This window comes from Oreochromis aureus, linkage group 23, assembly GCF_013358895.1.
Source record: "Oreochromis aureus strain Israel breed Guangdong linkage group 23, ZZ_aureus, whole genome shotgun sequence".
NCBI classification, from domain to species: domain Eukaryota; kingdom Metazoa; phylum Chordata; class Actinopteri; order Cichliformes; family Cichlidae; genus Oreochromis; species Oreochromis aureus.
The window spans coordinates 4,855,814-4,883,087 of NC_052963.1; the positions used below are offsets into that span (position 1 = coordinate 4,855,814).

At 39.6% G+C, this 27,274-nt stretch overlaps 2 protein-coding genes across 3 annotated transcripts in view; one reads left to right on the forward strand and one right to left on the reverse strand.

Annotated features, from left to right (window-relative positions):
- scn1lab (sodium channel, voltage-gated, type I like, alpha b) overlaps window positions 1-14,039 on the forward strand; it is a 43,129-nt gene extending 29,090 nt beyond the window's left edge. For both annotated transcript variants that reach the window (XM_039607179.1, XM_039607180.1), the window contains 9 exons: window positions 305-459; window positions 723-896; window positions 1,291-1,413; window positions 3,497-3,769; window positions 4,892-4,945; window positions 5,111-5,248; window positions 8,350-8,454; window positions 8,547-8,817; window positions 8,919-14,039. In XM_039607179.1, the coding sequence (XP_039463113.1) occupies window positions 305-459; window positions 723-896; window positions 1,291-1,413; window positions 3,497-3,769; window positions 4,892-4,945; window positions 5,111-5,248; window positions 8,350-8,454; window positions 8,547-8,817; window positions 8,919-10,111 (2,486 nt within the window). In that variant the 3' untranslated portion in view covers window positions 10,112-14,039. The remainder of the gene's footprint in view (window positions 1-304; window positions 460-722; window positions 897-1,290; window positions 1,414-3,496; window positions 3,770-4,891; window positions 4,946-5,110; window positions 5,249-8,349; window positions 8,455-8,546; window positions 8,818-8,918) is intronic.
- A 2,346-nt stretch (window positions 14,040-16,385) lies between these two features.
- LOC116320995 (cysteine/serine-rich nuclear protein 3-like) lies at window positions 16,386-25,992 on the reverse strand. The gene is made up of 5 exons (XM_039606634.1): window positions 25,598-25,992; window positions 22,725-22,898; window positions 21,811-22,067; window positions 21,393-21,689; window positions 16,386-20,043 (listed from the first exon to the last, which is right to left on the reverse strand). The coding sequence occupies exons 2-5, from the start codon at window positions 22,870-22,872 to the stop codon at window positions 18,931-18,933; spliced, it is 1,815 nt and encodes a 604-aa protein (XP_039462568.1). The 5' UTR covers window positions 22,873-22,898; window positions 25,598-25,992; the 3' UTR covers window positions 16,386-18,930.
- Between the last annotated feature and the right edge of the window lie 1,282 nt (window positions 25,993-27,274).

Sequence of the window (27,274 nt, forward strand, 5' to 3'; positions counted from 1 at the left end):
ACAATAAAACTTCAAGAAGTCATGAGAGAACAGGACAGAAGCTGTGTTATGTGAAATAACAACAAAAGACTCAATTATTGTAACAGCAGTGAAAATTCTGTTTATTCTGGGATTTTGTTGGCTAAAATGTTAGCAACAACCTTTACCATATTAAGGCATGCAGTTTGTATTCATATAACTTATCTGGATAACAGAAAGCAGTCCCACAATATGTCATCCAGTGGGGCCGTGTTTATGTGTTGATTCACCATGGAGTTTTGATACCTGGGTTTCATTTCTCATTCTGTTTTCTCTGTGCCTGCAGGCTGTGTGCGCAGGTTCCAGTGCTGCCAGATCAGTGAGGAGGGAGACAAGTTTAAGAGCTGGTGGACACTCAGGAAGACCTGCTTTATCATAGTAGAGCACAACTGGTTTGAATCCTTCATCATATTCATGATTCTGCTGAGCAGTGGAGCACTGGTGAGTGGGTGTTAGACGTCTTGATAAACACTGCTTGGGTCTTTCTTATGAGCAGAGTTTGTTCTTCACAGCACTCGTTTGGCTTGTTTTTATATACTTTCTGTTTTTATTTCACAGTCTGAAAGCACCACATTTAGGACAGCTTCAGTTCTCTAAGCAGTTACTGTACCTGTTAACGTTCTGAATAGATCTTTGATGAATCACTTATTTCAAACTTCACTATTTCTATCTAAAGTTTCTATAAAATATTCCATGCTGCACAGGCGTTTGAGGACATTTACATCGAGCAGCGGCGGACCATCAAAACCGTGCTAGAGTACGCAGACAAGGTCTTCACTTACGTCTTCATCCTTGAAATGCTGTTAAAGTGGGTGGCATATGGCTTTGTCAAGTACTTCACCAATGCCTGGTGCTGGCTGGACTTCTTAATTGTAGACGTAAGTATATTCAGTGTTCGCTCTTATTAAAATTAAGCCTCTAATCTGGTGTACAATGAGACGATAGAACCAGAAAGTACCTTAACTTAGCATATGGACTGGTAACTGGAACAGACCGCTACCATGGCCCACACCAAGACTTAAGTTAGCAAAGTCAGCTGAATCTTCTTCCCTCCATTCTTTATGATAACCTAAGCCAGCTCATTAAACATTTGACAAGAAAGAAAATTTACTTTAATAACAGCCATGCTGACATCATTTTAGTTAACTTATTGTTCTGTCATTTCTTTACTTGAAATTGTTTGTTTTTCTAACACTCATTATGGTACAGAGCAAGTGAAATTCTTTCATTTCTCACCCTTCACTCTGCTTATCTGATATTATCTCCTCTCAGGTGTCCTTGGTCAGCCTGGTAGCAAATGCTCTGGGCTACTCTGAGCTTAGCGCCATCAAATCTCTGAGGACACTGCGAGCTCTACGGCCCCTGAGGGCCCTGTCTCGGTTTGAGGGCATGAGGGTAAGAACAGCAGGAATACTGTTTGTGGGCAAGCTGGAAAAAAAAAAGAATTGAAATCAGTTCTCTCACCAACCAATTACATCTTCCATATGCTTCAAATGTCTAGGTTTCAGATATTCAGTTAAATTGGAAAATATGATGGAATTCAGTTTTATCTGCTTTTATCTGCTTATGTACCAATAGTTAAGGGAAAAAATACCACTCTCTTGTTAGTTAGTACAGTCGACGCCCATAATTTGGAGGGTTATCCGCCTTGAGCACCCGCAAATTGTTAAAAACACACATTTTTGACATGCATATAAATCCCTATTTTTATAGTTTAAACCCTAAATATGCGTGAAATACGTGGGAGAGCTGCGGGCGGTAAAATGTTATGATTCTGGAATGTTGGACTGCGTCTGCCAGAGATGAATAATGCTCTTGGATTGGCTACTTTCAAACTTTCTACCACTGAGTACAGGGGTATGTCATGACCCCAAGCTGAGCTTTCCTCTATTGTTGCTTCATGTTGTTTCTACTAAGAAGACTAAGAAGTCTCTACTTTTATAAAGAAAATTTAGGCCGTGAATTCTGGCTTGATTTGTCTGAGAACCTAAAAATATATAAATACCTAACTGCAACCTGACTCCTGGCTGTGTCATGCAAAAATGATGACCTGCTCTAAATTTAAAAAAGCAGCCAGAGATCGAACCACCAACTTTCTGATTAGTAGATGACCTGCTCAATTTAATTCAATTTTCAATTCAAACTTATTCATACAACGCCAAATCACAACAACAGTTGCCTCAAGGTGCATTGTATTGTCGGGTAGACCCTCACCATAATACATACAGAGAAAAACCCAACAATCATATGACCCCCTATGAGCAAGCACTTTGGCGACAGTGGGAAGGAAAAACTCCCTTTTAACAGGAAGCTCTACCTCCAGGACTACAGCCACCAGGTTCAATTCAATTCAATTTATTTATATAGCGCCAAATCACAACAAAAGTCGCCTCACGGCGCTTTATATTGTACAGTAGATAGGTTCTGAGCATGTGCTCACTGATTAATGACTTGTCAGATCATTAGCCAGTGAGCACGCAGTTTCATTCCACAGATAATCCTCCATTAAGAAAAACAGTATGACTAAGACTTACAAAGACTTTTGGTAGCGATATCATTGCTGTCATCTAACTCTGGGCAATGTAATGTAAATAGTTTTATTTTGCAAACGGTATGTAAAAATGCTCATTTGAACTTTCAGCCTACGTCTTTATTTTCCTTAAAAAGGTGAATTCTTATCACATTCTTTTTGTTCTCTGTATCTCTGAAGCTGTATAGACATTCTCAGTGTGTTTTTAGATATGCTTTTAGATATGCTGATGGGAAAATACCCCCGTATTTTTTTTACTTTCGCATTTTAATATTTTAATGTTACTTGATACATCTTTTTACAGAGGTATTATAAGAAGGTTTTAGCTTTTTAGGGGGCCTGCCTGTAAGACTGCATGCTTTTACAACTTCTGTAAATGTATCATTTCCTTACAGTTCGACACTGTAATTGTTCTCTCTGCATGACTTTCTTCACATTGTGTTAATGGATTGCTGTATATAGCTGTTCTCAGGCATTGTTTTCTGGCATTGCTTGTGTGGTGCCTTTGACCTGTAATTTTTTTCTTTGTTGTGTGTCTTTTTTTCATTTACAGTCAAACAAAATGTTGTGACTTCATCCCGCCTCTCTAAGGTTTTTTTCTGTTTTGCTTTTTTACCTTTCAAATGGTAGCTTTTTCACCTATCCACCTTCTTCTTTCCAACTGTCATGTTGTTAAGTAGATATGTATGGTGTTAAGAGCTTTATGTGTGCAGATATTATATATTAAATACAGCTCTGAGTAAAACAGCTTCACTGTTAACCTTTGATTCATTCTTGGTATTTATTCTGAGCATAAACTTTTTGGCTCAATCCAGTCAGTTGACCACATGTGCTTATGACAGCTAAGTGATAAGATAATTGTAATGGCCTGTTACAATGCTTTAGCACAGACTTTGATTTGAGAAAACGGAGAGTTCTGAGTCAGACTGTGTGTTTCAACATCCTCAGGTTGTGGTGAATGCATTGCTGGGAGCCATCCCCTCCATCATGAATGTGCTGCTGGTCTGCCTCATATTTTGGCTCATCTTCAGCATCATGGGTGTCAACCTGTTTGCGGGCAAGTACTACCACTGCGTCAATGCCACCACGGATGAGCCCTTCCCTATCGAAGTCGTCAACAACAAGTCTGACTGCCTGAGCTTGAATGACAGTGCCCGCTGGAAGAATGTTAAAATCAACTTTGACAATGTGGGAGCCGGCTATCTGGCTCTGTTGCAAGTGGTGAGTTTAGCTTGCAATTGGCATTAAGAAGAAAAGAGCAGAAATGTCAAAGTATACATATGTATTTGGAATCATTTATGCCGAAACTGTCTGACTTCTACAGTTCTATTTTGTGATTTGGGTCTGTCTTTAGCTTTAATCTTGCAGTTGGCGCCATCCATCTGTAAGCTATATCCGCTTATTCGTATGGATTGGGAGTTTTTACTCTGTTCAAATTGCGGAAAAAAAAACAAGCAGGAAAAGTAAAACATGTAAACTCAAACACGAAGCCACCATCTGACCAGCACGCTCTAACTCAGAACCATTTGGGGTTAGGTGAGAGGTTTGACAGGACCACTTAGTCAAAATAGGATTAGGTCATTTGTATTTGGTGGTATGTCTCAATTTGATGACCTACACGCACGGATATGTTCAAAATCCTAAAGCAAAGAGAGCACACAGCCTGTCCTTCCATGTATAAAGAGAGAAGGACTGAGAGTATGAGAGTATAATGAAAAATAATTGTGCTAACCTTGTAGTTCCATTCCTTGGACTTATTACTCTGCTTGCCTATCGATTCCACTTATCAGTTCCACTTGCACTACAGTCAGCTGGTTTCAGTTTGTGTGCCAGAAGAGGAAAACAGTGGCGCAGTCTACAGCATGGTTATAAATGTTACTTTTATTTTTATTACATAAAAGGATAAGAGTGCAAACTTCAACAGGTAACAAATGTACAAGCAGTCAGGCTGCTGAAACTGTTTACAGGCAGAAGCTGTTTGCTGTCATGCAAACATGTTCATGTTTCTAAAGTAGAATCACTGCGGCATCCCTATAAAATCTCTTTGTGCTGGTTTTCATCTTTGCCAGTGCACTTAGGTGCCACTTGAGCTCCGGTACCAAACAGAGTGAGCACATGGCCCACTAGAAGATGTCAAACCCTAAAGCCACCCTCATGAAGTCTATTTTTGATTGTTTCTACTGGAGGTCATTTTGTGGTCATTTTGTAAGGTTTTGGCAGTGCTTAAAAGAGCACCTACAAGTCCTGATGATGGGTTAAGGACTTCTACAGTCCTGTCCAAGTCTCATAGAGAAACTGCCCATCTCCTGCTAAAATACCGTTTCTTCTGTTACCTGCTTTTAGGCAACATTTAAGGGTTGGATGGACATCATGTATGCAGCTGTGGACTCTCGTAATGTAAGTAGATGTTTAACAGAGTTGTAGGTTTGCTTCCACACAGTGAAAAGTCCTTGCTTTTATATTTTAATATAATCTATTTTTAATATTTTCATCATATCTTTGTATATTAAATTTTTATGGTAGCTGGTATAACTTTAAATTTGCTCTTTCTTGCTTTTCTAGTTGGAAGAACAGCCTGATTACGAAGTAAACTTGTACATGTACCTCTATTTCGTCATCTTCATCATCTTTGGCTCCTTCTTCACACTCAACCTTTTCATTGGTGTCATCATCGACAACTTCAATCAGCAGAAGAAAAAGATAAGTTACATCTTTATTTAAAAGTTATATTTACTAATAGTTTCTGTCAGCTAATGTAAACAGACTTATTTTCAGTTCGGGCATTTTAAGTTATATTATTTGTAAGGTATTAACTTTATTTATTGTAACTTAGGCTAGATCTTAACACTGTTCACAAAATAAGGCCATCTCACACATCAAAGGACACTCTATCAACTTAAGAGAGTAACCATTTTTTTCCAATGACTTGTTAGGATTCCTAATTGCAGCTAGCTAGCTAATTTGTCTTGGAAATCTGCAGTGAAATCTTCACACTGTTTAGTCACCAGGGACAATTCCTTCCACTTATTAATTACAAGCAGATTTTGGACATGTAGCTCCTCTGTTTTTGCGTAAATGTAAAACTATAGTTTGCTCAAAACACCAAAAATGTGTTCAGTGGAAAATCACTTTTTAAATCACTTTAAGAGGTGGATAACATTTTTTTTAAAGTCAAAAATGGGGATGTTTCTGCAGATTTATCGAATTTGATAGGCGCATACAGCTGTGTTATGTTGTCTAGATATTATACATCTAGACATGTCTGTGCAAAAATAAAATGATGGATTCTTTATTTGGTTTCTGGGTTTATTAAACGTCTTGTGTTACAGCAGCAATGAAAAACAGACTTGTTAAATATGTTGTTGTTGAGCTGAGCAAGCTGCCGCCTTTGTTCTGTGTCTCATTTTTCTTGAGTAAATGTTAAAAATGCTAATGTGGGGTTTATTTGTGGATCAAATTATATGGGCTACATTTTCAATTAAGGCAGATATAGAGATTTCTTAGATAACTCACTTATATATCCCTGCAGTAATATTTCTTAGAAAACACGAAATCATGGATAAAATATAACAGAAGAGCATGTCTCTCTTGAGCCACAATGCCACCTATTTTTATTAATGTTGACACAAATAGCTTTGGTAGTGCATTGCAGTGTTGCTTCTCTTGAAATTGGAACACTAGTAGGAAGCAGTCCTGTGCCAGACTGTGCAGAGAGCACACGCAGCCTGGGTACAAAGTAGAGATGGACCGATCCGATATTACGTATCGGTATCGGTCCGATACTGACCTAAATTACTGGATCGGATATCGGCGAAAAATAAAAAATGTAATTGATCCATTAAATATCAAAAAAGCATCTCACAAAACTTGCAACACGGCGTAACTCGGCTCATAACCGTAGCATGTTGCAGCAGTATGCCTCATGTGATAGAGCGGCTGTGTGTTTGTAGCCTCGCTACCAAACCAGCATTTCATCTCCGAGGAAGTTATCCCAGAGAGAAGTAAAGCAAGTGTGTAAGTTCATCTCTGAATGTTTGTAAAGCGTTCCCATGTTAAGCTTAACAACCGATATATGGAGCGACTGCCTCTCTCTCTCCCTCACCTTCCTGCCGCTACTTCAATCGTGAAACTGCTTAATGATCAGCTGATCGGCTTTTCTGTTGCGAGTCTGTCTCTCTTCTTTGTTTTTGGCCCACTTCGCGCCAGAAAGAGGAAACCAGCGGCTGAACAACAGCAGCACGTTTAAGCTTGATAAGCTGTTGTTAGAATTTATTTAATATTACTTTCTACACCAGGATCCTTTTCTACGTAGCTGACGGCTGGTAACTGTGCAGGGGCGGATCTAGCAAAGTGCAGCCAGGGGGGCCGATAGGGCATGAACAGGGAAAAGGGGGAACAAAGACATACTTTTCTTTCTTATTCTCATTTAAAATATGTAGCTTTTAATAAATAATTATCTGAATCTTACACCCAAAGTTTTAATCTGATGTAAAATGTATAGAAGTCCATTACTGTATATAGTAACTCTTAAGTCTATATACCCTAGTAAGCTATAGTACTTTTTCCTTTGGGAAGGTACCGTCTGTGAATTCTGCAATTCTGTTGAAGAAAGATGTTGAATGTATTTAATTATTCTTGAAAAATAATTTGTTTCTGTGCATTTTTTTTCACCCTGCATCAAATTAAAGTTGATTACATCGATTAAGCATCATGAGGTGGAGGGTGGGTGGTTCCTATTTTTTTTTTTTGTTGGGAGTTTGCAACCCTATTAGTTAGGTTGCTTAATATTTCTGCTAAGTACTCTTTAAAATACCAGAATAGGGAGGATGGAGTAGGTTTAAGTTAGGTTTTAAGTTAGGTAAGGTTTATTAGATTGAACAGGGAAACTATGAAATATTTTGGGTGCAGTGTATTTTTTACACACAGGTATAACAGAATAGCTTTAGTGTTGTTGTTTATTTAAACTTGAGTATGAACTTATACAAAATGCAGCAAGATATTTTAAAAAACAGTTTTATTGATTAAAAACACAATATCGGATTCATATCGGTATCGGCAGATATCCAAATTTATGATATCGGTATCGGTATCGGACATAAAAAAGTGGTATCGTGCCATCTCTAGTACAAAGCAGGGCAAATATAGCTAAGTTAGACCCATAGCTGTGTTAAAGAAAGCAGTGAGCTACAAAATAATGGTCATCTAAAGCTGCTTGTTTATACACGAGCAGTGTCGTAGCACATGCAGTGTGGAAATGTGCCCTCTATTGAGCCACACAGACTAACAAGTAGAACTGACAACACCCGAGAGATTTATGATGGCGAGGACGGGGAGGGGATGGGTCTACATTGACTGTTTCTGCATGATGGCTGGTCTGATTTGACTGACTGAGACATGTTATCGGCTGGTGTGGTACAGTGGCCCCAAAGCATCACACAGATGGTTGTTCCATGTTGACACCAGCCACCCCCTGAGATATGTATGCAATCACTGAGCAGCAATGAGAGTGGGATGTGTATAGTGTGTATGATGCCGAGAGGGAAATTTATATCTTTGATTAATGGAGTGTAGTCCTTTTTTGGCTGAAATTTAAAGCCTTTAGGCTAAATGATGTACAAAATGTAACAGCAAATGGAATCGCAACAATAAACAAGGAAATGTATAAATATAATATAATCATTAAACAAAACACAAATTAGCTAAATTTCCAAAATAATAACAACTAGAATGCTGGTTTAAAAAAAAAAAAACTGAAAATCAAAGTATGTGGTTATAACCAAGTTTTGTTTTGCTCTCTTTACTTGGGAGGTCAGGACATCTTCATGACTGAAGAGCAGAAGAAATACTACAACGCCATGAAGAAGCTGGGGTCCAAGAAGCCGCAGAAACCTATACCTCGACCAACAGTGAGACTCGGACTCCTAGGTCTTTCTAATCAACTGCAAGCAGAGTGAAATGACTCATTTGTTTTCATTCCTTGTCTCTCTTCTTCTTTCAGAATGCATTTCAAGGCTGCGTCTTCGACTTCATCACAAAGCAGGCCTTTGACATCGTGATCATGATCCTCATCTGCCTTAACATGGTGACCATGATGGTAGAGACGGATGACCAGACGAAAGAGATGGACCGAATCCTGTACTGGATTAATCTGGTCTTCATTGTGCTCTTCACTGGGGAGTGTGTGCTCAAGATGATTTCACTGCGTCACTATTACTTCACCATTGGCTGGAATATTTTTGACTTTGTGGTGGTGATCCTTTCGATTGTAGGTAAGGAGATGTCTTAAAGTTCTTTTCATTTGATGGTATTTAAAAAAATTAAAAATACATCAACACAAAAAAATCTAAGGGGGCTTCTTTTTCCTTTGCAGGCATGTTTTTATCTGAAGTTATCGAGAAGTACTTTGTGTCCCCAACACTGTTCCGAGTGATCCGATTGGCCAGGATAGGCCGAATCCTCCGCCTTATCAAAGGTGCCAAGGGCATCCGGACGCTTCTCTTTGCCTTGATGATGTCACTCCCTGCCCTGTTCAACATTGGCCTCCTCCTCTTTCTTGTTATGTTTATCTATGCCATTTTTGGCATGTCCAACTTTGCTTATGTCAAGCGGGAGGCAGGAATCGATGACATGTTCAATTTCGAGACCTTTGGGAACAGTATGATCTGTTTGTTTCAGATTACCACCTCAGCTGGGTGGGATGGCCTGCTGGCACCCATACTTAACAAGAGGGAGCCTGACTGTGAGAGCCAGCTGGAGCACCCAGGCAACTCCTACAAAGGCAATTGCGGCAATCCATCAGTAGGCATCTTCTTCTTTGTCAGCTACATCATCATCTGCTTTCTCATTGTGGTCAACATGTACATTGCTGTCATCCTGGAAAACTTTAGTGTGGCCACCGAGGAAAGCGCCGAGCCATTGAGCGAGGATGACTTTGAGATGTTCTATGAAGTGTGGGAGCGCTTTGATCCTGATGCTACGCAGTTTGTGGAGTACAGCAAACTCTCTGACTTTGCAGATGCTCTGGATCCACCTCTACGCATACCCAAGCCTAACATGATTCAGCTCATCTCCATGGACCTGCCCATGGTGAGCGGTGAGCGCATCCACTGCCTCGACATTCTGTTTGCCTTCACTAAAAGAGTTTTGGGTGAAGGCGGTGAAATGGACATGTTGCGCGGACAGATGGAGGACCGCTTTATGGCCTCCAACCCCTCTAAGGTGTCTTACGAGCCCATCACCACCACCTTGCGCCGCAAACAGGAGGAAATGTCTGCCATAATCATCCAGAGAGCCTTCCGGCGCTACATGATCCGCCTGGCCATGAAGAAGGCCTCAGCCCTCTACAAGGAGCAGTTGAAGGAGGGCATCCACGACCCTGACAAGGATGTGATGGTCATCAGCAAGTTCAATGAGAACTCCACGTCAGAGAAAATGGACATGACCCCCTCCACAGCCTCCCCGCCATCATATAACAGTGTGACAAAGTCAGATAAGGACAAATACGAAAAAGAAAATAGGGAAAGAGAAAATAAAGCAAAAGACTTGAAAGACCGAAAGAAATAGACTTCTTAAAAAGGAACAAAAAAAGAATGCATTGGAGACATGAGGGAACTTTGTTTAAAGCTTATATATATATATAGGGGATATATAGATTCACATTTGTGTTGATTGTTCCAACATGAGGAGTCTGTGCCACGTAGGCATCGAATGGGAATGTGGTTATGTCAATATATGGGGGAATACGAAAACAAACTATCCAGCAGACACTGCCAGAGTTTGAGTGGGAAACAGAACAGCCTCTCTGCAAAATGCTTGTGATTTTCCTATTGGTTGTTGTTACTGACACACTTGAGTGTACTGTTAAGTTTTCTGTAGCTAGTGCTGCTGCTACTACTATAAATCCAGTGTCTTGAATTTAACAATCGCTGTATCACTTAACAATTACTCCACATTCTTCTGTGAATTTTCCTTTTTGAGTTGCAAGGTTTCGTTTTTTAATGCGAAAGAATGTTTTCTACTTTGTTTTGTTTCATTATCGTGAGAATGTGTCCACTGCTTTCAATGTTGTAAAATCACCAAGGGCAGACTAAGTCAATGCTGGAAAATACAACAACCACCTGAAACTCGTACAGTGCAGGGTCAATGCCAGAATGCTCTTGGTTCATACAGTATACAAAGCTGAAATAACGAACACGCCACTTAAGTGCAATGAACAAATGCATTGCATTCACTGATGTACTATGACTGATTGTTGAAATCTGTATTGTACTTGTTTCAGTAGAAATTGCGTCTCCAAATACAGAGAAGCTGAATGTATGCAAGCAAAGGAATGAGACGAATTAAAGGAAACTTGTTCTTTGGGAAACACTCTTGATCGCTCTTTTATAGAGAGTTTGATGACAAAATTGCTACCACTCCCATTTCTGTCTGTTTAGTATCAAGCTAAAGGATTGTTAGCTGAACTGAGCATGAAGGTCAGACTCGGGCTACACAAATTCACTTATGGAATTGATAAAGTCTTTATTGGTAAATTTAACTATAGTCCCATCAAGCCAGAGCACAGCCACTGCAAAAAGGTTCCAGATGATGATGCAGACACCATCAGTTATTCTCACTCATGAGGTTATGACTGCTGTGGTTTAAACAAGTGTGCCTGTCTAGTTTGTGCTAATCGGCATTTTGGGTACAACTGTATTCGAGGTGGTGTGCATTAGTCTTGGATTGGCGCTGTAATAATAATGAAATGACACTGGTTGGGAACACAGAAAATTATTTGTTTTATTTGGTCGTATATTATTTTAATGCAACATTAACATTGTTTTAGGTGTCTTTTGTCCAAGACATTGGATTACTAGGGTTTAATGGGCAGTCCAGTTCCTTGACCTCCAGTTTACCACTGGAAGTCAAGGAAATATATTGACACAATTATGAATGGTTACACAGCTGCCAATGCCAAACCCAATCAAATATGACAGTTTATGTTAGCACATAAAGCTAATTAGCTTTTTTTTAACCCCCTTTTTTTATGACGAATACTATAATATAGTTTTTATAATGGTTCATGTTGGATAATGTTAAAGGCTTCTGGTATAATGTCAGTGTCAGGTTAGGATTAAAAATATTCTAAATGACTACAGTTGAAACCATCCATACCCTCGTGTTCACGATGGGTGTCATCTTAGTTTTGTGCAAACCTCTTCATATAAAGTGTTACTGGGCATTGATGACCTCCCTGATTAGTCTTCATGCTAAGTTAAGCACAGTTCATTAGTTTTTGTTTTTACCTCTCCATAACATGACTTTATTAGTAAATGATAAAGTTAAGTCCTGGTTTTATCCCTTTTCCTTGATTCTCTACACCTGTTAGTTCCTATCTGCACACCTATTCCTACTTACACGTTGAGATGCTGGTTCAACCCCATATGTCGTTTCACTAGCTGGGCCCACATCCTCATTTTAGGTTTGGCAGCGTTTTTAGTAGGTAAAGGCGAATGGCTTAATTAAGAATTGAGCTGCGGTTTGGGGAAGGCCTAGATGGGGACTGGCGGCAGCTCCCAGGCCCCATGATCCCCATGTGAAGAAGTGAAAGAATTGGAAAAAAGGGTGGGGCACAAAAACGAGAAGGAACAGCTTGTAGAACTGGGGAGTCATAAATAGATAAGACCCGAAAGGGGCGCGTTTGGAGGCGTGGTCCCGCTCCTGAAATTCTGATAATTTATCTCCAAAATGCTAATGTAGAGACTCGGGTTTGAATCTGCCCCAGGCCATTTGCTCCGCCTCTTCCTCTGCTCTCTTATGGTCTGCACTGGCCTTCCATAATAAAGACTACAAATCCCCCTAACAACCTTCCATGGTTTAAATAAGCTAATTAGCTTCAAGCGTTACATTTGGCTAATGTACAGATATAAGAGTGGTAATAATCTTCTCACTGGCTCTGGCAGTGAAGCAAATAAGCACATTTCCCAAAACATGTCTTTGAGAATAACACTCAAACCTGCTCGTTCACCCACTGTCTCACAGCGCAGTGTCTTTCCAATACGTTTGTCGTCCTCCCTTTATCCTCCTTCCCACTTCCTCCCAGAACTCCTTACATAATGAAATATTCTGAAAAGATCTTTCTAACTGCTGTCAAGCTAGAACATTACAATATATCACATTAAGGGTTGGATATAATATCACAGATGTTTGTATGCCATTCATGTTTAAATGAGCGTGTGATTTAATGTAGTGGTTTGGTTTGTAAATATTATAGATATTTGGGCTCACAGTATGCATCACACATTTGATGTATAAGATGAAGCACTTTTTATCCCCACTGCTATGTAATACCACGTGTGACGGTCACATTTGTGTGTGCGAGACAAAGGGCGAGTGTGTCTGTATATTTGTATGTGTATATCTATGTAAGAAAGGGACTGCGTGAATGTAGGCATCTATCTCTTTATGTGAGCGAGTGTGTCTGTGTGCATTAGGGTCTGCAGGTTGCTTATATTCTATCGATTATAAATAACATTTTCACTGTAGATATGAGTGCATTTTTCCAGTCTTTGATGTTGACTTACATTTTTCTAGAAGAGTTTTTTTTTTCATTTTGCACTGTAACCTTTGACAATATAAAAGATGGACGTAACTACTGTGACATCAACTCAACTGTTTCCAAAGTTGTGATTTCAAGCTTTGAGATGAACGTTTTCACTGTTGCAGTCTTGGTTGCAAGAAATTGGATGTGATGACAAAGGGGTGGGTCTGACTGTGAAACTGCTTGCTCATTGGCTACTGACTTTTGACAATTTAACCGATGAGGTTTTTTGGAACAAGGTATGAGCAAGTTTTGCAAATTAATTCATTTTTATTTACCCAAATCGAGCGACTAAGATAATGAACTCAGCGGCAAAGTGTTTACAGAGCTCAAGAAAGAGCCCCTTCATAGGACAGGAAGTGTTTTTTGCAACCACAGCTATCATCATCTGGTGGCCTTCAGATAGAATGCAGGTTTTTAGGCACTTCCACATTGGCTTCGTTTTTTCTGACCAGGAAGCTATGTCCATCTTTTTTATTGTCTATGACTGTAACACATGATGAAACACATGTATGGTCCCCATATCTGTAGATACAAACCATGAAGCAATCAGTAGCCATCTTTCATTGCGCTTGTAGTGTTTTAGTGAACTGCATGCAAGAAGTGACTACTGTCCGCTCATATGGTAATATAATTTCAAGGCCAAAAGAATAAAGGACATATTTTTTGTAAATGCTTGTTCATTTTCTCCACTTCATTCCTTGCCTTTTCTTTCAGGGTCTAAAAGTTTGTTCATTTGTGTGTGACATCAGCTCTTTGATCTGTGATCTGAACCTGAAGTATGATTGCTTTACAGGTTAATAGGATCATTCATGTGATTCAAGTACATGTTACACCTGACTGTATCGATTTGCAAAATGTGACAAGTGACTTTTTTTTGTTATAACCAAAGATGTGGCAACTAAAAAAGTAAACACCTAGATTTCCAAAATAAAACCTGTTTTGGGAAGCATATTTTGCATGCACGACGCATTCATTTGGAGGCTAGAATGAAGATGGAAAGAGTTAAGTGGCTCAACCTTTTTAATAGGCTTAAATAGAGACTTTGCTGCTGAGGTGATGGTCTGTTTTCAGCTTAAGTAATCTGTGTTGAATGTAGAAAACTGGGACTCCCGAAAATATTCTCATAGCAGTTCACATTTTAGAAAGCACTTATTAAATACAGTATTGTGCAATGGTAGTGTGCCACCACTCATTTCTTTATATTTAGTTTGTAAAATAGTAATTTTTTGAAATAAGTAAGCAAGTTTGTACCATTATAATGAGCTTGAAGGGTTATTTAGTTTGACAACCTTTATTCATCAGCACAGGTTGAATTCTCTTAGGCTTCTCTGGGCTCCTGTTCACTTAAGACACGTCTTTCAGATACTATTAGATACTCGTATAGTAGATAGTTGTTGTTTTTTTAGGCCTTCCACTTTTTCTTTTGTCCTCCACTTGTCCATTTTCCCCAGTTTTTATCAGGATCACACACCATTCCAATTTATGCCAAATGTTCTGCCAAATAGCTCTTCGAGAATCACCTTGTTGGTACAAACAAAAATCTATTTTATGTGTGCAAAACTGTGATATCTCTGGCATTTCTTTTGTAGATTCATCTAAAGAAACTGGAACAAATTACATGTTTTTCATGACAGGCTGCTATTAACTTTAACAAAGTGCCTAAAATTGGTTTGTCAGTTATGCGGAGACACAATACTGGTTCACACCTTGAACCTATTATTCATAGGTCAGTGTTAAGTGGCATAGCAAAGAAAAGGGCTTTCTCTGAAGAGGGGCAGATACAAGGACTGCACAGTGAAAAAGCAGCAGATACCCAAAGAAGAACTTTGAGAGACGTTCAGAAAGCCTGGGTTACTGCTAGTTTATAAAAATTAAGAAGTTGATGTCATTCACTTCTTTCATATCAATAGGCTTCCTTCATCGATGTGTTCTATTCATCCCTTACATTGATGGATAGTTTGTTGCTTTTTGCCAGTTCATTTGTATTTTTTTTTTGGATAGTTACTCTAAACCCTTAGCTAAAAGTAACAAATAAATTAATTAGGGTAAAGCTTTTATTTTCTAGTTTTTATGCAGTCTAAATCCCCAAAGCTGTAGCTTTAATTCAGACTTAATCCAGATCCAACACTTGAAATCTCTGGCGTATGAATAGCCTCTCTTTTGTTGTGAATTGCTTGCATAGTGATTCCCAACCACACAGCAGTGTCTTCCCCACATTGTGCAGAATCAAGTACTACTGACTACAAGATCCACACAAACGTGTTTAAGAAGGAGAATCTTGTGCTGGGACCCACAGGAAGAAGAGGTGAAGAGCTGAGACAACCCCCACCCAGCAGCCCCCTCCAGTGCTTTGCTGCTCTCTGCTTCTCCCTGCCTGTTGCCTAGCAACCTAACATCACAGCTCCCTTGCCTGTGATTGATCAGCAGTCTCTGGGCTTGCTTACCCACAATACCTTGCTGGCAAAAAGACAAGCAGTCACCCCCTCCTTCAACCCTCAGCACACATTAAATTATATTAGAAATGGGAGAAGTCACATGGTGGCCTTGTTCCAGCTCAGATCCAGTGTATTGTTCTCATCATTGTCGGAGGATTACGAAGGACTGCCAAATGTTTGTTTAGCCTCAGCTTTACACAGCACCTGCTGCAGGTGTTGTGTGTGCAGCAAGCCATGAAAATATTTCTATACATGAATAGGCTGGCCAATAATAAAGAACTTCCTCTTTCTCCTGTCTGAGCTCAGCCTCACCCATAGAAGGTGTCAGTGTGTTGCTAGCTCACCATTGCTCTCTAGAGGTCCACTGGAAGAACTGGTGGGGTGTATTAAAGAAAACGAATTGCATGCATGATGACACAGCACTTAGTCAGACTGTTGTCTAAATGGAAAAGCACAGATGTGTGCTGACATCTAAATGTCCAGACTAACTTTACAGATCATTTTTTTCAGCTGTCACTGCAGAAGAAATTAGTTCATGTTTTTCACGTTGACAAGGAACAAAGGTTCTTGGCTAAACCAATGTCACAGTTTGTACTGAGGAAGAAAAGAACTCTGATGACGTAAGACACAAATTATTCTAACACCCATCATCATGTCCAGATATATCAGCAGCATGCCAAGTGAAATAAACAGATGCCACCTGCTGGCAGAAATACATAATTACATAATTTAAATTTGATTTTATGAACTTTTTGAGTGTACAAAAGACAGAGCACAATTAATAAAGTACTCTTAAACTACAGTGGACGTTAAAATTGATTTTATTCACACTTTCATGAAAATGCATTGTGTAAAAAGGAAGATACAGAACACGTGGCCCCCAGTTTTTGACAGTATTGATTATTCTCACTGGAAAAAAACAGAAATAGTTTCATCACTGATGTTCACAATGATCACTGTAAACTAATAAGTAATGCACAGACAGACCATTCTCTAATCTAAATATATGCTCTTTTAGGAGCTTAACTTGATGGTGAACATATTGTGATAGTTTTAGGGGTGAAACATGTACAGTATATTAGCAGTGTATAGCAGTGTTTTGAACAAAATACTAAGATCAGCATGGTAACATGTCAGCACTGCTAACATGCTGATGTTTAGCAGTTAGGCTATGCAATGTTTGTTATCTTCATTTGGCTTCCTAGCATGCTAACATTTGCAAAATAGCACAAAATACAAATCAGAGTTGGTGGTAATGAAGATATTGGACCATGTTACATGTCTTCTCATAAGCTGTTTGCTCATTTTCTCTCTGTTGTTCAGTGCAATGGCATTTCTTTGACTATTTTGTACAGTCAAAACAAATGCCTGTTTGAGTTGTGAGGGTTGACTGTGATAGTAATCTTGAGATCTCTAACGAAAACCACTAAAAAGCTTTGTAAAGTTAAGCTGATTTATAGAATGAATAAATAATTCAACGTTCAATATAAAAACAAATTTGTCCTAACTGTGGCAGGGGACCTTCCTGCAATGTAACACACGCCTACATAGTTTGCTTTTTAGGATATTAGGTCTTAAAACTAAGGACTCCATTGCCTTGTACAGTACAGCTGTACCCCCTTAAATATGCCCGGGCACAGCACGGAGCGATCATACTGGTAATCAAGGTAGGAAAAGCCTTGTGTGAGTATGCACTGCTAGCAGTTATGTGCATGTGCACCTTTAGTCTTAGTAATCTAGAGAACAAAGCTTTCTAATAGATGTTTAAAGCTGCAAAAGCCTGACCAAACAGTAGCTGAAAGTGAATGGTCACAAGATGTAAAACAGTTTTCTGGTCCAAAGTCACATGTGCTTGTGCCTGTGACCATACCCAGCCCTTTGGCAAACTGCAAACACAGGTTGTTCTAGTAGCCTAACATGGGAAGATTAACTCTCATGTTTCTCACTTGACAGATGATAAACTTCTTCGGTAAGCTGATCACATGCGATACAGACGGAATTGAACAATCATTACCATCAACAATAAGATGGTGGCACAACACAAAACCCCCCAAAACAAAACAAGCACCTCCAAATCTAATTTTGACTTGTCATAGATGCCAGTCACAACCAGAATGACCAACATGCAGTAATGACCAAAGACTGTACAACAAGCCATAAACTGTATGCTATATAGTTACAGGTACAGAAACACTGATTGATTGAGTGATAAAGATGAACTTTTTCCTAATTTTATACTCTTTAGTCTAACTTGACATTCCTAGAACAGTTTAGAGACAACGTGAACTCAAATTTTACAGTGCTGTGAAAAAAAAAAGTATTTGCCCTCTTCCTGATTTCTTTTGTTGCTGCTGGGGTTTTTGTTCTTTGCATATTTGTCACACTTGCATGTTTCAGTTCATCAAACAAATGTTAATATTAGACAGAGATAAGCTGAGTTTATAAGCTGAGTTTATTTAAATAATTAAAATTAAATTTCAATTATTTAAATGATGATTTCATTTATTAGGATTAAAAAAAGCTATTCAAGCTTACTTGGTACCATGTGAAAAAATAATTGTCTCCTAAACCTAATTACTGGTTGTGCCGCCCTCTGCAGCAAGAACTGCACTCACGCATTTGCACTAACTGGCAATGAGTCTTTCACATTGCTGTGGAGGAATTCAGACTTGCTCTTCTTTGCAGAATTGTTTGAATTCAGCCACAGTGAATGGTTTTTGAGCATTTAAGCTCATGCCAAAGCACCTCAAACATTCCTCAGCACCTCGGCCACTCCAAAAACATCATTTGGGGATTTTTATTTAGCTATTCAGAAGATTTTTGGAGAAGTCGTCAAGGTCCTGAAGCAGCAAGGAGGCCCAAACCATCACTCTACCACTACCATGTTTGTCAGTTAGTATGATGTTCTTTTTATAACATGCTGTGTTAGTTTTATGTAACAGGACTCAAACCTCCAACAACTTCAACTTTGGTCTTGTCAGTCCACAGAGTATTTCACCAAAAATCACCATTCACGTGGTTCACCAAGTGGCAAATTCCAATGTCTTTTTGGTTAGCGATGATTTTCTCTTTGGAACTATCTCACAGATTCCATCTTTGCATTACTGTCTTTCTTATTGTTGACAATAGAGACTTGGATACCTTTTTCCCCTTAATAACTGAAAGCATAATTTGTAAACTTTCTTGTTTATTTACTGATGTCTGAAAAATGTGAAGAAGACAAATGTTCACAGCACTGTACCATCTATCTGTCTTTTTCTGTGTCAAATATGTGACTCATTCTGTCTTTGAAAGTGCGTTCATCATGAATAAAGCAAACTTCAATTCTTGACCGCATATTTCCACATGTTAACTGATCTCTCTTTTCAGACACTCTTTGATGATGTCATTTGACCATGTGTCTGCGGTCCTGTTTCCTCCTGTGCAGGCTCTGCTCTCTCCTCCCCTGTCTGCTCCTCAGACTCAGCAGGATGCTCAGCCTGTGTGTCATGACAGTCTGGATTGTTCCGGAGGTCTGTCGAATGAGGTTGTTCAGCGAGCACACCAGCAGGGGCAGTGTTAGCATCACGCGTGTCTACATGTGAGCAAGTTTGGAGTGGCAGGGACTCCGAAAAATGGCGAGGAGTGTTGTGCTGCTCTGTTTGGCAGTGGAGTTCTGTGTTTAGTTCTAATGCAGACTCTACTGTCGGGAGCGTGGGTGTGCTGCTGACATTTTCACCGTGGAAAGCAGGCGCGTCCCTCACAGAGCTGTTTCTTTGATAGTGCTGCATGGGTGGAGTGGTGTGGAAGAGGTTACTGAGGTTCATGAGTGTGCTGTTAGAGTAACTCATCACAGAAGGAAGTGGAACAGAGTAGGGTGGAGGATTTGTTCCATGTAGTGAACAATCCCAGATTTCCTCCTCATCGTCTTCTTCTCCTTCTTCTTCTTCTTCTTCTTCTTCTTCCTCCTCCTCCTCCTCTTCTTCCTCATCGTCTTCCTCATCCTCCTCATCTTCTTCTCCCTCCTCAGGGTCAATTGTTTCCAAGCTGTGTGTGCTGCAGTCCGACAGCCCACTGCAAACACTGCTGCCATCTTCATCATAAGCTTCATCTTCTTCCTCCTCATCGTCGTCTTCTTCCTCTTCTCCCTCCTCCGCCTCTTCTTCCTCTTCTTCCTCATCCAGATGTGACTCAGTGTCACCTGTGTTCTGAAGCTGCATGATGTGAATGTGCTGCGTGCTGCTCATCAGTGGAAACTGCAGGTTTGGCTGCTGCTGCTGCTGCTGCTGGACCAAGGTGGAGTCTCCGTGGTAACTGTTGCCATTGGTTACAAGCTGCTCTGGTTGCTGATACTGCTCCTCGCGGCTCTTCTCCAGCTCCAGCTTCATGATAGTGTGCAGGAAGTGGGTGCGCACCCGGACCGGGTTGAACTCCAGGCGTCCCGTGGTGTTGCTGCAGCCTTCCTTGGTGCAGCCACAAGGGAAGGACATGCGATCCACCTACAGACAGAGTGATACACAGTGCAGAACACAAGCAAATTAAAGTGAGCTGCCAATCAAAGCTGATCATGCATGAAGAGAAACAGCAGATTCGACTCAGAGTGTTATTAATATCATTACACAAGAACATGCAGCCAAACTTTGTGAAGCCAGAACACCTTAATCACTCAAGATTTACTTCCATGTTTCTGAAAAAAAGACTACCATGCCTAAAGCTCCAGATCTTTTAGTATGAATTCAGTAACGCATAACACAAAATAACATTGCTGCTGTTCTAAGATTCTGAAGGACGGGGCTTTAAAACGTCCATCTGAGCATGCACAGACTGTACATAAAAGATGGACACGGCGGCAGTTCTCTGACACTGGTCCCAATTTTGTAGCTTAAAGCGTTTTGATCAGCATCATCTCAGTTTTGTATTATGTGATGTCACAAATGTGGGGTGGATGTGACAGTGAAACGGTGGACAATGCACACTCATACTTGAGCGATGCATCAGTCATAGAGTTGGCCGTTGCTAAAGCATAACTTTATCTTTCTTCAGAACACAAACAAAAACATCATGTAGAAAATAAATATCTAGTTCTATTCAGTAAGACTTGAAATCAGCAACTTGCAACCACAAACTCATCAGAAGAGTGTTCACTGAAAACATGAACCAAGGGAACAAGGGACTTCTTTCACTTTGACTTCTATACGACTAGCTGAAAGTGATCTGAAAGAATGCAGGTCTAAAGGGCAATGAAATGGCACCAGAGATCATTTTTCAAATAATTCTTAAAAATAACTGCTTAAATAAGTAACCTGCGAAATTTGAAAATGGTTACAGACTTGTTCTAGAGCCAGTTTCAGAGGGAGACTACTACGAGATCGAGGCCTCCTGACAAATTGTAAGAAATTCTGCTTTCGCTTCTCTTTTAAATTCACTTAGAATTCAAATAAAATGATCGAGGAGATAAAAACTATAAATATTTAGTGTCTACTGTTGATATTTAAGAGAATAAACAGGTTATGGACATAGGTAAATCATTAAAATATAAGATGTGCTTTTAATTTCCTTCTCTTTATGTTAACTGGAGTCACAGCTATAGTGTACTGTTAAATAAAGCATTTTTTAACTCTTTAAAAGACCTGTGGTTTATCTGGAGTCTGTACCCTGCCTCTCACCGTTTTTAGAGCTGGGATAGACACCAGGCCCACCAGGACTCTAAACTGGAAAACTGATGGATGGATGGAAACTTGTATGCCAACTTATGCAATGAAAATAACCAAATTTAACATTTTACTGCACAGACAGACAGTGACAACATTTTAGTATTATAGCTGGGCCTCACCACAGTTCCATTTACCTGGCACTTAATGCCGGCCAGGCTGCAAGCACAGGTCTCGGGATCACATATTCCCTGGCATCGACACCCACACTCCTCCCGGGACATGCGCAGGGCACGCAATTCATGCTTCTCTTCCACATCAATGCGACGGACACCAGAGGCACGGAGAAGAGTACGGCGCCTTCTAGTAGTCAGAGGCTGGAGGAAAAAGTAATCGTCTACCTCTGTGTTGTCCACATCCAGGTCATCTTCGGAAATGTCATCGATTGTGAGCGTATCTGCTTCCAAAGATGACACAGTACCATTCTTGGTCAGCTGGAGGATAGGAAAACAAATGAAATGAAACAAACAAATTAAGACTGTACCATGGATATTAGCCCACATAGAAATTATAACCCCTGGGATAAATAAGGATTCACAGAGTCCTTGTACTGACTTTGAGTTTGATGGCATTAAGTTTCTCCTCTTTCAGATGGTCCCTCAACATCTTCCGGTGGCTCCGTTTCTGTTCCATGGCAAACTCCCTGAGAGTGAATTGCCTCACCCCACTGTGACGTGGTGACATCCCCAGGGTGCTGCCTCCCTGTGTGGGTACACTGGTAAAACCCTGCCGCCGGTTGAAATAGTAGACTGTGACGCTTTCAAAGTGCACATTATGACCTCGCAGTCGCTTTGACTGCTGCTGGATGGAGGCTAGGATTAAAACCGAGAGGGTTGACAGTTACTAAATCAAAAAACAAACAAAAAACCCCTAAAAGTTTTGTTGATAGAGGCGCTACTAAATGCTAGTTAAACCATATAACTTTTGCCAACAAGTTTCCATGACTAAAGCTTTAAACAGAGTTTAAATATCTTATGTGTGAATGTAGGCTTTAAACAAGGGCATATTAAAGTGTAATGTAACAGTATAACAAATACAGAAAAAGCCATACTGACCAGGCTATATACAGTAATTGCCATTATTCTCCGTTTGTTTCTTCTACTTTTTTTTGCAACATTAAGTAAGAAAACCTTGATGTAGCAACAAAAATACTTATATACTTATGTGGTTATATGCTGGAGCGAACATAAGAAAAAGTGGTCCCAAACTTGCTCCTTGAGGGACTCCACACCAGATGAAAGTATATGACTCCCTTCTTAATTTAAACATAAAATGGTAAAAGAGGACACAAACCAATTGAGAGAAAACTTTTTCTTTACTCATAAATAAAATCGGCACCACACATATTAGGATTAAAGTAGAGCATTAAAGGGAGTCAGCAAGTTGCAGATCACAACAGCAATTTCACTTTGTTAAATGAACACAAAACAGAAGTCTTTATAGCGAGCCATGTGGTAGTGATGTCTTACCATCCAGCAAGCTGGAGGGGACAGAATGGTTGAGGCTGTCACTGCTGTTACCACTGTCACTGCAGGATACCTCATCATCATCAGACCCTTGCACTGACAAATAAGGGGAGGGGTCATCGTCAAGCTTTCTCTTCAGGATCCCACTCATCTTGTGGTTCCTCCAACTGGTTAGACCTGAGCAAAGCACATTTAAAATTTATAGAAGACCAAAATTTAATTTGAACTGGACATGGAAATTATTTGTATTTTCAAACACACAAGCAAACTTGTTTTCATGGAGTCCTTTCATTAAAAATTGACCTATTAAGCTAACTTGTCAGTCATTTACAATTCAACAGATTTTTTTTGCAGTTTCCACAAAGCTCATTCATTCTGTTTTCCCCTGGAATATTTTTGAATCTAATCTTTATATCCTCAGCAAGATGAAATATAGACAATATAACCCAATATACTACATTAACATGTGGTAAAATAAAATATTAACATTAACAATATTTCATATAGGTATTATATGTGAACTAAGTTGCTTATAGTGGCAAAAAACTGAGAATTTGCTCTAGCTTTGCAGCTCCGCTAAGGGCTTTTCAGTGTTTTAGTATTTTTCAACTTTGCCCTGGAAGACTGAAGCTGATATATAAGATGGTAATATGATGATATATTGTGTTTCCAATGTCCTTAATATGGCAACATTTTACAAACATACAAGTTTTCTTCCAGCATCTCATGCAAAATTATTACATTGAAATAACAGGGCAATGGTCATTCCTATAGATATTAAAAGTACCCTACACACTGTGTCCTCTGCTCTTTTACAGAAAAAAATGCCCATTTCACGTATTCCTAATTTGCCAAAGCCTAAACTGCAAACTATAACTTCTGTAAAACTTAAGTTGTTATTAGTATTTCGACAGGACTGGTGGACTGTTACAAAAAACCTGTGAATTTTCCTTCTCCAGTAAGTAACTAATAAATATATTGTCAAGCATGGAGGGGTTTTTATCTCTTTGAGAGCTCATTTGTGCTATAACTTTGAACGTTTCATAATATCATGATCTGTTTGTTCATAGTGCAGTTCTACAGGTCAAATGTGACTAATTTATTCTCATGCAAAATAATTTCTGCTCATATTTGCTTTTTAATGTAATGATGATACTTCAGTATTTCAGTACATGAATATCATTGCACCAAAAAACCCCTACAAAGCTTGATGAGTTATGTTTACAAGTATGCTAGGTTTTCTTGACAAGTGGAGGCCATCACACAGAACAGGTCCATCACCATGTTCATAATAATGCTGGAAATTTGGAGCCACTTAGCGTTTTTTTTTTTTTTTTTTTTTTTTTTTAGCAAATTGAATCCTTTCCTTCCAATGGCCATGTTCAAACCAGGTCAGGTAGCACCATTCATTCATGTTTGACTTTGACTTTTGGACAAAAGAATACTTTCCTCAACAAACCAAGAAGAGGAGAACTTCTTGTCCAATGAGATATTAGGCAGCATGGTAGTGCATAAGTAATTTGTTGCATAAATAGTGCTTTGCTCTATTTGGCTGTAGGTGTAGGCATGCATTACATTATATACATTAAAAGTACTGCATGAATATGAGTTAAAAAGGTAAATGCACATTGAAGTATAAAACCAGAAAAGGGTGATTTAAATCCCTGTCTTTTCCATTCATCAACAGTGACAGATGTCTTGGATCTGTGTTATCTTTGACAGTATGAAATGGACACAGTACTGCTTAATTATAAAGAACATAATACAAAATTTTACTACTGAACATGCAAAGTAAATAAAAAAAACAAGGAACAAAGATTTTACATTTCACCAATGTAAAACCTACATTTTAAACCTGCTAAGCTGGGCTCATTAAATATTTTTTTTGCAAGAAATCCAGTCTAGTTATTTGGCTGCCTTAAGCAGAAACTGTCTCCCCACCACTGGGTGTTTTCCAGTGACCTTGCCAAATTCTGTGATACCTCAAAAATAGGGAGGTTTTTCACAGCTGATGTGTTGAGCTCATTAAAATTTTAATGAATTGATATTCCCTTTCATACTGGTTGATTCTATAGGAAATTGAAAGTACACCAACTCTCGAGGGAGATAAGAGGTTATTTTACACACTGTGAGTTCTCCCCCACATACTGGAAGCACAGCTAATCAGGAGAGGAGTGTCTTTAGCCAGCCTTGTGGACTTTTGACAGTTGATGGTTACATTTGAAATTGATAAAGATTGTTGAGCTGACTGCTTGGACTGATGCTGGATTCCATCATATGCTACAGAGCTTAATGCTGGGCCAAGCTTTCCCTTGCTGACAGGCATTGTCTCCCTTCCCTTACAACCTGCTGCTATTCAGTTTTTGTTTTCTGTGACTTGTATATTCCCTCATTCCCCACCATTCTCTTCCCTCATGGTATCATAAAATGTTCCCATTTCCATCTCCAGGCTCCCACTTATGCTTCCGTCCTCTTACTTTCAGAAAGAACACCAATGAAATCAAAGATTTGTAATAGAAGACACCGTGACATGTTTCTGTATATTTGATGCCACAGAAGGTTTTTCTTTCACCTTAACATCTGTGGTTGAGATCTGACAGAGTACACACACACACACACACACACACACACACACACACACACACACACACACACACACACACACACACACACACACACGCATCTAAAAGCCTGCTCAAACATCTGCATGTATGCGCATCCTCCCACTCTCCATACATGTCAACATCCCAGTCCCTGACATGGGAATTCTTATTGACGAATGTAAATCAGCATTATCCTGTAATGTGAAAGCTCACAGAGTCCGTGTTGCTGGATACGTTAAAGGCTTTTTGTGAGTCTGTATGACTGTCACTGACCTGTTTCCTTAGCTTGCCTTTGGTTTCCAGGAAGTCCTCTTTGACTCTCTCCTCTGCATCACACAGTATTCACCAGCAGCAGCCAAACATCCCCATGTGTCGTGATGATGCAGTGAGCGTTGCCATGATGCCAGCTCTCTCTCTTTCTTTTTTTAAAGCAGCTTCTGGCACTATTGTGCAGCACTGAGCACCTCTGCTTCTATCGCTATCTTATGCCTTCTTTCTTTCCGCAATCATTCTATGCTCATACTCTGAGGTCCCTCACTGCCTGATTCTCTTCTGCTCACCCCTTTCCTCTCTCTCACTCGCTTTCACTCTCTCTCTCTCTTTCTTTCTCTCTCCTCACAAATACTTGTTAGCTTGGTGCTGCTGCCGGCTGGAAGCACTGGAGCTCGACTGAGGTGAAGCAAGCCCTATGAGATCACAGAGAGAAAGGAGGAGTAGTAGATGTGGTGGTGGATGTGATGGAGTGGGGGTTGAACGTGGAGGTTGTGCTATGTGAAATACCTCCTATTTCCATTCTTCAGCAGAATTTTTTAAGTAAAAGTACATGCATTAAATTTTGCTGCTACTGCACAAGGTGATATCAAGTTTGCCACCTGCTATCTGAAATGTATACATTTGCTGGAGTAGTTTGAATGAACATGCAATGTGCTTTTTGCTTTGTGTCATTTCTTGTTTTTGTTTCTAAAGCCCATTTGACTTACAATATGATAACGAGATCTGAGGATTTAAGAGAAAAAAAAGAATTTTGAAAGAGATTTTGATCTCAATGAGACTTTGACTTTTAAAATAGTGTCATTTTAGTTAACATGGTAATATATATAGTATATAATGTATCTTCTGTCACTAAGAAACTAAATTGTTGATGGAAATAACATTTTTACCTTGCTAACAGGTCCATATAATGTTTTTCCTATGCTAAAAGTATCGTGAGCATTGGAACAACAGTGTACAGAGAACACACTCATGAAGGTTAGGGATAATCTTATGGACAACAGTGGACTGATCTCTGTTCTTGTTCTGTTAGACCTCAGTGTATCTCTCAAAGTCATTGCACTGCAGTGGTTTTAATCATATAAATATCCAGTTTGCACATGTAAGTGGGGAGTCTTAGTCACACACTAAGGGTAATTGTGGAGTTCCAAAGGGTTCTGTGCTAAGACCAATTCTATTTACATTCTCTGCCTAGGCTGCTGCCCCCGCGACCCGGCCCCTAATAAGCGGAAGAAGATGGAGGGATGGACGGATGGATGGATGGATGATTCTCAGTAATTCTTCAGGTCAGTGACGGGTTGCTGTCCCCAGTGGAGTTTTCTTGTTCGCAAGTGAGCGGAGGGTGGTGCATGAAAGATGGATAGATAAGGTGTTGGCAAATGATTTACAAACAATTATTAAGTTGAAATGTCTAATAGATGTAGAAACTTCGATTGTTAGTGAACCTGCTAACTGTAACTGCTAACTGTATAGTTTATTCTCACTTTATTTGGTGAAATCATGCACAAGCACAAAATGCCTGGGCAGAGTACAGAGGAGAAAACTGAAAGGTTTTTTTTGTTGACTAGTGCTGCTGTGGCTGCCTACCATGTTAGCAATTATCCAGCAAATTGCAGCTGTTTATCAAACATCCCTTTGCACAGTCTCTCAGTATGGATATATTCAACCCATGAGTAAATT

Excerpts from the sequence above, each read along its gene's own strand:
- LOC116320995 (XM_039606634.1), bottom strand. The coding sequence starts at position 22,872 with ATGAGTGGGATCCTGAAGAGAAAGCTTGACGATGACCCCTCCCCTTAT. Across the intron at positions 21,690-21,810 it reads TTAATGCCATCAAACTCAAA|CTGACCAAGAATGGTACTGT; the intron begins GTCAGTACAAGG and ends CCTATCCTCCAG. Across the intron at positions 20,044-21,392 it reads TGGCCGGCATTAAGTGCCAG|GTGGATCGCATGTCCTTCCC; the intron begins GTAAATGGAACT and ends CTCTGTCTGTAG.